The 12,113-nt window shown below is 39.9% G+C and overlaps 1 protein-coding gene across 1 annotated transcript; it reads left to right on the plus strand.

Moving 5' to 3' along the window:
* The first annotated feature begins 554 nt into the window (after positions 1-554).
* On the plus strand, positions 555-8,582 carry LOC139326908 (eukaryotic translation initiation factor 3 subunit H-like). Its single transcript, XM_070956651.1, has 3 exons — positions 555-672; positions 4,538-4,670; positions 8,305-8,582. The coding sequence occupies exons 1-3, from the start codon at positions 583-585 to the stop codon at positions 8,400-8,402; spliced, it is 321 nt and encodes a 106-aa protein (XP_070812752.1). The 5' UTR covers positions 555-582; the 3' UTR covers positions 8,403-8,582.
* The last annotated feature ends 3,531 nt before the right edge of the window (positions 8,583-12,113 follow it).

Genomic DNA, 12,113 nt, shown 5'->3' on the forward strand with positions numbered 1-12,113 from the left:
TTCCGAGGTAGGTAAAATGGGGACCCGGATTGTGGGGGCAATAAGCTGACTTTGTATAAAAAGGAACACCGCTTGGGGGGGGGCAAAAGCCCTACTGAGCAGGTATATACAAAAGTATGAAGGCTATTGCTTAACACAGTGTAAGCCGCCCTGAGTCTCCGGAGACGGGCGGCATATAAATCGAACCAATAAATAAATAAACAAACAAACAAACAAACAAACAAACAAACAAATAAATAAATAAATAAATAAATAAATAAATAAATAAATAAAATGTTTGTACTGGTTTCTGAAATCAATAATTGGTGTACTGTATTAGCTATAATGGAAATTGACCATTTTAGTAACATGAGACTTTCTTTCATTCTTAACTCCTACTCACTACAGCAAGAGATATATAGACAATAGGTACCAGCTCAGTGAACTTTAAGAAAATAGAGACTTATTGTGAGTTCATAAGGCAGATTCAGCTCAATTTAATGAGCATACACCATTGTCTTTCCTCAGAATAGTTGCATGTCTTCATCAGAGTATCTCCTTGTCCGTTTCAGTAATCATCTTAGCAAAACCCTACAACTGTTGATGGACCGAGTGGATGAAATGAGTCAAGATATTGTAAAATACAACACCTACCTAAGAAATACCAGCAAGCAGCAACAGCAAAAACACCAAGTAAGTTTTTTGGGGGGACAGGCCGCCTGTCAAAATGTTTGAGAGTGAATCAGTTCACGACGGGATCTTGATAGCAAGATTCAAATTGGCAGGAACACTTTTTTTTAATTACATCACCTAAATATACAAGTCAATTTAGAAAGCCGCTCTTTCAGTCCTTGGCATTTATTACATGGAGAACATGGGATTTGCTGCTGAGTGCGTCTTGATTTATTGGTATAAATCTGCAGAGGCAAATTTATGAAACAATTTTAAAGATGGAAAAACTGATTTGAAGGAGGTGAAGGGAAATCAGGGAAGATTACCTAGTAGTCCTTGCTCAACTTCTAATGGCTGTAGTTCAGTGGTGGGTTGCCCCCGGTTCAGACCGACCAGTTCATAAGAACCGGTAGTAAAACTGGCAGGAGACTCCGCTCAGACATCATCAGGAAGCTTCTGTGGATGTACGCGGGGCCCCGTTGTGAACCGGTAGTAAAGGTAAGTAGCACCCACCCCTGCTGTAGTTAGGTTTCATGCACCATTGCTGGCCCTGCTCGTTTTATTTAGCTCTACAGTTGAATGCAAGCACAAGCAATTTTGGGGGAAAAAAATACCAGTTTGATAAGAAGTATAAAAATACATTTTATGGATGTCTTTTCCCCCTTCTTGTTCTCTTTCCTTCTCCGCTTCTCCCTGCCACCTTCCCATTCCTTTCCACTTTTCATTCTCTCTGACATACAAATGTTTATGCTCTTATTCACTCATCTTTTTTAAATCTGGATGCATTTTGTGTTCCACTATCAAGCAGAAAAATGTCACCAGACATTTCTTGATTCACTGGCCAGAAGTGTAACAAAATCTGTACTGCTGAAGCTTTAAATGTTTGCCATTTAAGGGGGACGGGCAAGACAGAGAATAAAATCTGCTATTTTGCCTGTCTACGTACCTCATAACAATACCTAAACTCTCTCTTAAAAATGAGAATATTGGAAATATTTGCAGACTGCCTTCTTTCTTTTACTAATCTCAAACTGTATTGAAAGTGAAGCTGCATTCATTTTAAATTAATGTTATGACCTGCCCACTCTGCTCTTCTTTTTCTCTTTGTACCCTTTCTGATTTTGTACACAAAAAGCTGAAATAGTAAATCAATAGTTCAAATTGGTCAGTGTCTTAACATAGTTTCTGCTAACGTCATAGCTCCATCATGCCATAAATGTAAGATAATGGGTGAGGTTTGCACAAGTAGGCTAAGCCAACCCATCTACTCTCCAAGCATTAATGTGTGACTACAGCATGAGGCCTTTGACTGACTTACTTACACATGTTGTACAAATCAGATGTTTAGTCCCTATGGCTGTTGAGATGTGAACATCTTGGGGAGCTTAATGAAGAGCAAGAGTGGACAGTTTACTATTAAACACTCAAAGTGACAACATTTTGATGGAGGAGAGAGCTACAGTAGGCAGGATGTGATGCCAAGTGATTGGGATTGCATCACATACTATGCTAAGCCCACTTTAGAACACAGGCTATAATTTCCACGTTTTCTGCTTCAAAGTGGTCTTTCAAACGATGTTTCAAACAAAGTTTCTCTTTAAGAAGAAATTATTTGCCAGACAATTCAGTTTAAGGTTTGGAATCTTCCCACATTCTCCCCTTTTAAGTCTGAGACCATCCATTTTTCTATGAGCAATTAAAGATCTGTGGGTCACAGCATGGCTTGTAATAGTGGCTTTAGATTGCACAGTATTAAAAGGAGATGGGTGGATTAAAGTATATTTTGCCTTCCTAAGGAATATAACTCTGCATTTTGAAATCCAGATGTGCTACATAAAATATAATACTGCCTTTGTTGAACTCAGGACCCTTGTAGGCTTCTATATGTAGTCTTCTCTTACTGACCATCTAAATTACAGTCTAAAGTTATGACAGTGCTGGGGGATGGGATGGGACTTTGCAGCCCATTTACAACCTATGCAGTGCCCTTCAGTCATGTAATCGCCATTACAATCAGTATGCATTTTCCTGTGCCTGACCTGTGAATCTCCCTCCCCCCCCCCCCTTGCAAAGCACAGACTGGAGAGAAAGGGATAGGAAGAAACCAAGCTGTTTGTTCTTCTGAAGATCAAAAGCAGTATGATCTCAGTGGAAGCCTGTAGCTGGGAACCATAGGCGCCCTATGCAAACAGCTTACAAATACTTTCTTGAAATCTCTTTCTCTTCAGTCTCTCTGCTATGTGAGGGCATGGCTGGGGGCGAAGCAAGTGATTTCTGTAGGAATCTCTCCTTGTCTAACCTCTTTCCGGCCTTTAGGCAAAAACACAATCACTTGCTTTCGATGTGTAGAAAAGCAAACAGCTTACTCTCTTGAAATCCCTCTCCAATCTCTGCTTTGCAAGTGGGGTGTGGGGGGTGTGTGGGAAGAAGTCAGGCAAAGGAGAGATTGCTTACAGAAATTCCTTGCTCTCCCCCCCCCCCCCTCGCCCCTCCCACAGAGTAGAAAGATTGGTGGCAAAGGCATTTCAAGAGAGTAAGATGTTTGCATGGCATATCTTCCACTCCAACCCGGGCTACTGGGGTAATTGCATTGCTTTCAGTATATACAAGAAAGTAAGCAGACCTTCAAGCATTCCAAAGGATAGGAATTTGCTTAAGAGGCAAACAAACACTGTAGTTGTGAAACGGAGTACATTGGTTTTGTCTCTTTCCAGATGGAAAGCCCAGTCCTGGTCACATGATCTCACAATTAGTGCCTGCTATATTAGCAGCAGAATAGCCAGCCCAGATAGAGTAAATTGCTTGAGGGCTACCTCTATATTGATTGTCCCAGGATCCTTATATCAAAGATCACTTATTTAAAGCATGATTCAGCATTGGAAGGTGGGGGAATTGATAGAATTTGTATACAGCTTCTAAAAAGCTCCAAACGGTGTACAGATCGAGTTAGCAATGTAAAAAATGACTTTGAGGAAAAACCATGAACCTATCTTATATACCCATCTGGTCCCAATAACTTCACTTCAGCTTCAAAAGACCTTTGGAAAAGCCAAGTTCTAACATGAATCAAGAAAGCTATCACAATCAGGGCCACTCTTAGGTCAGGTAGCAAGCTTCTAGACAGGCATTTGTATGAATCAATTTGTCTTATCATTCAAGGCAATATTAATCTCTTAAGATAAAATCCCCCAATTTATTATTGTACTGAACGTTCTCCCATATGTTCCCATTATGGGGCCATTGGACCACAGTGGAAAAATCATAATTGAAAGGAGGAAATTACACTGATCATAGAATTCATTGAGAAGAAAGGAGCGGGAAAGGACAGCTCAAACACAGCTGGTGGACCTCTTGGAGATTTCAAAAGGCTTAGCTAGATCATGATGGGACGTGGTGGCTCAGTGGCTAAGATGCTGAGCTTGTAGATCGAAAGGTCGGCAGTTCAGCAGTTCGAATCCCTAGTGCCACGTAACAGGGTGAGTTCGCGTTACTTGTCCCAGCTTCTGCCAACCTAGCACTTCGAAAGCATATAAAAAATGCAAGTAGAAAAATAGGGACCACCTTTGGTGGGAAGGTAACAGCGTTCCGTGCGCCTTTGGCGTTGAATCATGCCAGCCACATGACCACGGAGACGTCTTCAGATAGCGCTGGCTCTTCAGCTTTGAAACGGAGATGAGCACCGCCCCCTAGAGTCAGGAACGATTAGCACATATATGCGAGGGGAACTTTTACCTTGAGCTAGATCACAAATCATTCAGTATTTGGTCTAGACCAGCCAAATAACTTAGTTTAAGCTACCCAAAGAGCATTCCTAACTTTCCTTCAGATGTTTTCCAAAGAATGGCCTTTGGATCAAAGCATCCATTGAACTCTTGTGTGTCTTTAGTACCAGCAGAGACGTCAGCAAGAAAACCTACAGCGTCAGAGTAGAGGAGAACCTCCCCTTCCTGAGGAAGACTTGAACAAACTCTTCAAGCCGCCACAGCCTCCTCCCAGGATGGACTCCCTTTTGATTGCAGGTAATGGTCCAGAGGGAAAATCCATCACTTTTTATATCCCTGCTGCTTGTTTTCAGAGTGATGTGGAAGCAAGTAAAATAAAAAGCCTCCTGGATGGCCCTGTTCTGGTTTCGCTGCCACTTTTAAACTTTACTTTCAGGTATTTTAAGGTTTTGCTGCTGCTTTGAACTTTACCTTCAGGTATTTTAAGGAAGTACTGTAAATCAGGCATAATGTTGAACAGCAAATCTTGCTGTTTGGATTCAGGTTGGTATTAAGTGTTGGTCCTAAAGATGGATTTGTTGTATATCTATGTTATTTCACGTATACCTCAACACAAGCAACATGCAAACAGTTTCTTGGAGAATCGGGATTAAGGCACATGTGAGATTTAAATCTTTATTTCTATGAATTGATTACATCCTGTATCTTCAGTCTGTGTCCCAGAACTATAAAATCTTCAATAAATTGGCAAATTCAGATTTCCTACCTTTTTTCTGGAATTACGGAAAAAAGGCCAGAGGTCAAGACACAAAAGCAAAAAGAATATACAGTACACTATGAAGTTAAAACACAGTGAAAAGGAAGTGTTGACAATGATTTTGTCCAATTTAACACCCACCAAATTCCCAATTAACCTGCTGGCTGGGAATTCTGGAAATTATAGTTTAATGTATTGGGAAGGCACCATGTTGGGAGAAGGCTGGACTAGAGAAATGTTTTTGTGATAAACCATGGTTTAAAAAACCCTGGTGTTCATGTTTTTGGTTCCTCGTGCCATGGTAATTCAGGAGTCAAAGATCATATGTGGATTACAAAATTTCAAAAATAATTTAACATTAACATTTTAGATGGATTGGATACTATAAAATATGTAGAACTGTATAAATATTAGCCTCCTTGGCTAGCTGAAAATAGGTATGCCTTGAATTCTGATCATTCTCCAGCAACAAAGTCTTTTTTGAAAGGGAAACCCCCAGTTAAACTTTTTTTCACTTTTTTTTCAATTATGTTTCCATTCACTTCTGCTTTAATGTATTATCCTTCAGTTAGGAGAAAGGACAACTGATTTATATTTCAACAGCTCTCCGCCAATTTTTTTTTTTCCTATTTAGAAGTCTTGGGGAAAAAAACTAAAAGCCTTCACTTTTTTAATTCATGCAGAATTAAGTTGTGGATCAAAGCTGAAATGTGGCTGGTTTTGTCTCAGAGGTGTTTTACAAACTTTTTGAAGTGGAACGTGGAAATGAAAATGTACTGGTCTGCTAAGCAATTTTAATTTTGATAATCTGGGCTTTGTCTTTTTGCTCTCCCTGATTAGTAGAGGAAATAAATTATAAGAGTAAACTATGTACAAAAAGAGGGGGCAGGGGCAAGGTGACACTTTTTTTGATTTGTGTAGCACTTCAGACAAACCCTTCACAGACTGCTGACTTGAAAAATTGCTAATAACATGAGGTAGCTAACAAAAACATGACCTATAAAATGTCAGCTGGCTGAGGAAAGCAACATTGTTAGAGATACAGCAGAAGTCTCTCTCTCTGTGTGTGTGTGTGTGTGTGTACACACTCAGTTTCTATTCCTAATTTTAATCCTATATTTCCAATTATTTCACTTATTAATTAAGTTATTCCACTTCATAGGATTTATCTGTCATAAATTTTCAGAAGTGGATTTCTGAAAAAACTTCTAAAATTTGGTTTGAGTCAAATAAGCCATATGCAATATGCAAGTTTCTAAAACTAAAAAGGAATTCACTAAATTTTGTGCTGATATAATCCGTGGCCTGCATGACTAACCCTAATTTTATTTTTGTATCGTTCAGAATGCAAAAGCAAATCAACTTTCCCAATTTAATCAGAAGAATGAAAAGATCACTCCATATTTGTTCAGATAAGGCCCTTTTCAAACCAGTTTGGGGAAAGCTGTTGATAATCGGGTCCATTTTTCAAATCTGATGAAGAATTCAAGTCAGATTTTGCCTGATTCACAAGTGCTTATTAGCTACTTAGAGGTGGAAAGAAGGAAAGACTATATTGGGCAGGGGAAAGAAACATTTCTGTTGAAGGACCCCATATTTCAACATCTTTGTCCTGACAATCTGCAAACTAATGTCACACTGAAGTAGGATTTTGTAACTTTGGGGAGCCTGAGAAGCTGTTCTTGGTGGGGGCCAGTACCTAAGTAAAATGGATTTACAGTTTGTCCTCAGCTTACAGTCATTTGTTTAGCAACTATTTGAAATCAGAATGGCATTGAAAAAAGTGATTTACTGTATGACCAGTCTCAAACTTTTTTAATTTTTTTTTTATTATTATTTATATGCCGCCTTCTCCGGAGACTCAGGGCGGCTTACAAGGCGTTAAACAATAGCCTTCATACTTTTGTATATTCTATACAAAGTCAGCTTATTGCCCCCACAAACCAAGTCCTCATTTTACCTACCTTAGAAAGGATGGAAGGCTGAGTCAACCTTGAGCCTGGTGAGAATTGAACTCGCAGTAATTGCAGGCAGCTGGAAGCTAAATACTACCTTTAACAGTAGCATTAGTCTGCTGCGCCACTCAGGCTCTTAAGGCTCTTGACATTCACAACATCCCCACAGATCAAAATTTGGGAGCTTGGCAACCAGCATATATTTATAATGGTTGCAGCATCCTGGAGTCATGTGATCGCTAATTGCAGCCTTCCAGCCAGCTTCTCACAAGAAAAATTAATGAGGGAGGGTGGATTCACTTAATGACCATGTGATCCACTTAACAACCATGATAAAAAGATCATAAAATTGGGTGCAATTCACTTGCTTAGTTGTGAAAAGTCCGTCCCAGTTGTGGTTGTAAGTCGAAGACGACCTAAGCATGGCTCAAACTCATCTTGCTTGCATGATTACTCTTTCTTTAATAATTTCCCCATTCTGTCCCATAAAGCTTTACAATTCTCTAGCAACATTTGGAGGGGCACTGAAAAACCAAACCTTTTTTTGGAGTAAAAATGCTTCAGATTATATACTTTAGTGCCAAATGTCTAGGTTCACACAACTCACTAGACTCCATTAATTAGGGATTGGGTAGCTGGAAATTCAGTGCATTGTGGTAACCTGGCTGTTTTGTTAGCAGTATGAATTGTGTGTGAATCAGTCATATCAAATTGAACCAATACGAATTAGTTCAGTTATGTCAGGGTAGTGATTTAAGAGCTGACCAGCTGAAGGAATGATGTAATAATGGGAATGAGTCAGCAAGGTTTTTGGCTGTTATTCCTTTAAGAGCCTGTATAATAAGAAGAGGCCCTGTTAGGGCATCTCTCTCTCACTGTGTGTTCTTCCCTTCTGTAATTTACTGATTGTTTGACTCCTACCTATAGTACGTGTATGTATAGTATATATTCTTTTGTAGATAAAACCTCTATTTCTTACAAACATCTGTTTGCTGATATTACTCCTGGGTTGTCACAGATAGTAAAGCTGTGCGCACTCTGACAAGTTATATACAGTTTACTTATTTGGGCATGGTGTGTTGTATGTGCTGTAATCAGTGTGAAGAAAATGGAGTCAGAAACTACATTTTAGATTGGAAGTTTTATATTAAAATATTTATTTGATTTTTCATTAAAGTATTTTGTTTTTTTTCTCTCTCCCCATCTCTTTTCTTCGTAGGTCAAATTAATACTTACAGCCGGAACATCAAGGAATTCACAGCCCAGAATCTGGGCAAGCTTTTCTTGGCTCAGTCACTTCAAGAACACAACAATTAGGGAGGAAAATAAAGTGCTTTTTTTCTTGCCTACCAAGAGTGCAGACGCTTGGAATCGCAGCACATTTTTACTTTCATTCCACATTGTAAAATGAACCGTGAATTAAACTCTTGTGTTGTTTTGAGTAGAATTATTCTTCTTCTGAGGGGAAAAAAAAGCATAATAAAAGCTGTAAAACTTTTTAGCATGTGCTTATTGACTGCCAGACAGCTATCTCTAGATTGTTATTTTCAAATGCCAACTTGCATATGAGTGTTTGATAGAACAGATCACTCCTTCCTTCATAAGACTTTAAATTGTCATTTCAAATGAGGGGAGAAAAAGGCTTCTCCACATAGATTTTGTTTTTAAATACACATAATCCGGAGCCTTTCCAAAGAATTACTCTGTTGAGGCTAAATCACATTTCTCAAGTTGCCTTTTAAAAACCCATAGAAAGTCTGTCCTTAAATGGCTGGGTGAAATGATATTTTCCCATAGCAATGGACAGGGACAAAACCATTGTCCTACCAAGGAAGGTTGCAGAATTGAGTCTTCTGTCTCTTGTATACTTTAAAATTATTTTCAAACAATGGCAGTGTTTGAAAGATGACTGGTTCCTTTGATACCGAATAGCTCCAGTCAATAGATTCTGCAGTTACGTTATCATTCTGATCATGTTTGAGTTTCTTCTGAGATGGGAGGTTTTGAATAAATATGAAGATTCACGCTTAAGCACTTTTGCCAGCTCTTCCCTAAAGCTATTTTTTTTTAAAAAAAAAAAATGAATCAGATAAATGGCAAAAGGGTATTGAACATCTGAGAATCTTTCCTTGGGTAAAAATCTTCCCAAATGATTACAAATGACAAATTAGCAAAAATGAATGGACTAGACCAGTGTTTCTCAACCTTGGTAGCTTGAAGATGGGTGGACTTCAACTTCCAGAATCCCCCAACGAGCAGCGCTGGCTGGGGGATTCTGGGAGTTGAAGTCCACCCATCTTCACGCTTCCAAGGTTGAGAAACACTGAACTAGACTTTTGACTAGACTAAACACTAAACTTGCTCATACACTTCAGCAAAAGTTGCAGTTCTATCAGGGAAAGAATTGTTTCCGATTGCATCACAGGTAGTCCTCAACTTATGGCCACAATTGAGCCCAAAATTTCCATTGCTAAACGATACTGTTCTTAAGTGAGTTTTGCCCCATTTTACAATCTTTCTTGCCACAGTTGTTAAGTGGATCACTGCCATTGTTAAATTCGTCACAGAGGGTTGTTAAGCAAATCTGGCTTCCCCATTTGGCTTGTCAGAAGGTCGCAAAAGGTGATCACCAAATCCTGAGACACTGCAACCGTCATAAACACATGTCAGTGGCCAATTGTCCAACGTTTGATCATGTAGACCATGGGGATGCTGCAATGGTTGTGTGAAAAACAGTCATACTTCCCTTTTCAGGACCGTTGTAATTTTGAACAGTGACTAAACCAATAGTTGTAAGTTGAGAACTACCTGTATTTTCTAGGAGGACAGATGCCTTTAAACTGGGAAATTAAGAGCATTATGTTTAGCTGAAAATGTGAAAATTATCCAAGGGATGACCACAGTGTTCTGTCCCTGTCCCACACACGCACCCAACCAGCCAGCCGAGGGTTAAATAAACTCTTCAAACACTCAACGTCAGTGATAAGGAACTTGGCAGCAACTCCGTGGCTGCCTGCCAAGAACTTTTACTCCGATAACACAGACAAAAATACACAGTTTGAATAGTCCAGTTTGTAATTAAATCCACAGCAAATAGGCGTTGTGTCCAAAGGTGCAAAATGACTCGCCAGAGATTAGCTTTGTCCGCCACAGAGTCCGAATGGCCACCACACTCCCTTTTATAGCCTGTGGGGTGTGATCCAGTGACTCAGCTTAAATCTCTGGCACACCTCCTTTTCTGCTGCGCACGCTTGTCTCTCCGACGCTGGCGTGGGTCCAACCACAATGTTTCTTCGTCACTATCTGACGGCTCGGAAACACCTGGCTCCTAGCCAATCTCTTCTCCTTCGGGAGACACCTGAGGCATTGCCAGAGAGGAGAGTCCTGGAGAAGGAGGCCTGGCCGTCTCCTCTCCATGTTCGGAGCCTTCTTCCTCTGATAAAATAGGCTCGGAGGACGGAGCCACAACACACAGTTTGGTTGAAAGGAGAGGTTGCTGAGGAGGAGGGGAGGTTTAAGATGAAATTACAAGTGTGTGGAACACAGTTATCAGGATGGAAACATTTGCCTCCTTCTTTCTCCTCGGCCTCTACTTTAGACATTGGTCACACTACGTAAATGAATATGCAGATGGTTTGCAAACCTCAGGCATTTGGCAAGTATACCCAGCCATGATATTTGCAAGCGCACGATGCTCTTTTGTGAATTACTCCTATAATCTCTCTACTTAAAACTCTTGAACATGGTGTATCCTGTAGCACCAGCTCAAGTACCACATTATACAGAAAAGCATGTCTAGAAATCTTGTACTCGCTTGCTTTTTATCTGGCAAGGAATAAAAACATGTATTGTGGTAGCAGAACTGATCTAGGGTCTGAATGGAGAGATTTTGTTTTGACTTTAAAAGATCCTTTGCTTTTGAGACTCAGTTGCAAGAAACCATTATATGGATAGAGCTCATTAGCTCTAATGGACTTTGCCCATTACAGTTGTAAGTTATGACAGTCATAAAACGAGTCATCCATGTGACTGACATGATTTTACTACCCTTATTGCAGTCATTAAGTGAACACAGTTGTTGAACAAACCCATTGTTTCAGAGGTGGGTTTCAGCAGGTTCTGACCAGTTCTGGAGAACTGGTAGTAGAAATTTTGAGTAGTTCGGAGAACTGGTAGTAAAAATTCTGACTGGCACCACCCCCATCTATTCTCTGCCTTCCAAGTCCAAGCTGATCAGGAGGAAATGGGGATTTTGCAGTAACCTTCCCCTGGATTGGGGAGGGAATGGAGATTTTATAGTATCCTTCCCCTGCCACGCCCACCAAGCCATGCCCACCAAGCCACACCCACAGAACCGGTAGTAAAAAATTTTGAAACCCACCATTGCATTGTTTGCTATAAGGCACTTTTGCCAAAAGCTAGAAATAAACACTGGTTTTCTGCAAAAAAAAAAACTAATAAATCATGGTTATGTCACCATGGGATGCTGCAAACATCCATAAATTTGGTTACCAAGTGCCCAAAATGCGGTCATGTGACTGGGGATGGTTGGCCAGCTATCAGAACTTTGGAACCAGATTGGAGGGTTTGTTGTAACTGCACAATCACGAAGCGACCAGTTGTAAGTTGAGGACTATCGATATATCACACAGACATTAATATGAAATTAGCATGCATCCTGCTCCAACTTCAAAAGTCTTGCAGTCCACATATGAGCAAAGATAATGTCACCTGGGCTGAATTTTGGTATTATGCATGCTATACATGAGGCTCTCAATGTCATTACAGCTATGTAACACAACATCATAATATGTTCCCATCCACCTCATTGTAATTTATTTGGCATAGCAGGAAGATTGTTAAAATGCATGTGGTCCTTGGGTGTATACTTGGCATACTATGCAATGACTGGTAAGTGTTAATGAAGTCCCCATAGGTAGTCACAGGCTATTTTTAGGGATTGTGTAGCAAACAGCCTGCCTTCTACAAGTGCATAGCACCTGAAATGTATTTTGCCAATATTTATCA

Source organism: Pituophis catenifer, unplaced genomic scaffold, assembly GCF_029215685.1.
Source record: "Pituophis catenifer annectens isolate HBS135680 unplaced genomic scaffold, rPitCat1.0.hap2 SCAF_322, whole genome shotgun sequence".
Classification (NCBI taxonomy): Eukaryota; Metazoa; Chordata; class Lepidosauria; order Squamata; family Colubridae; genus Pituophis; species Pituophis catenifer.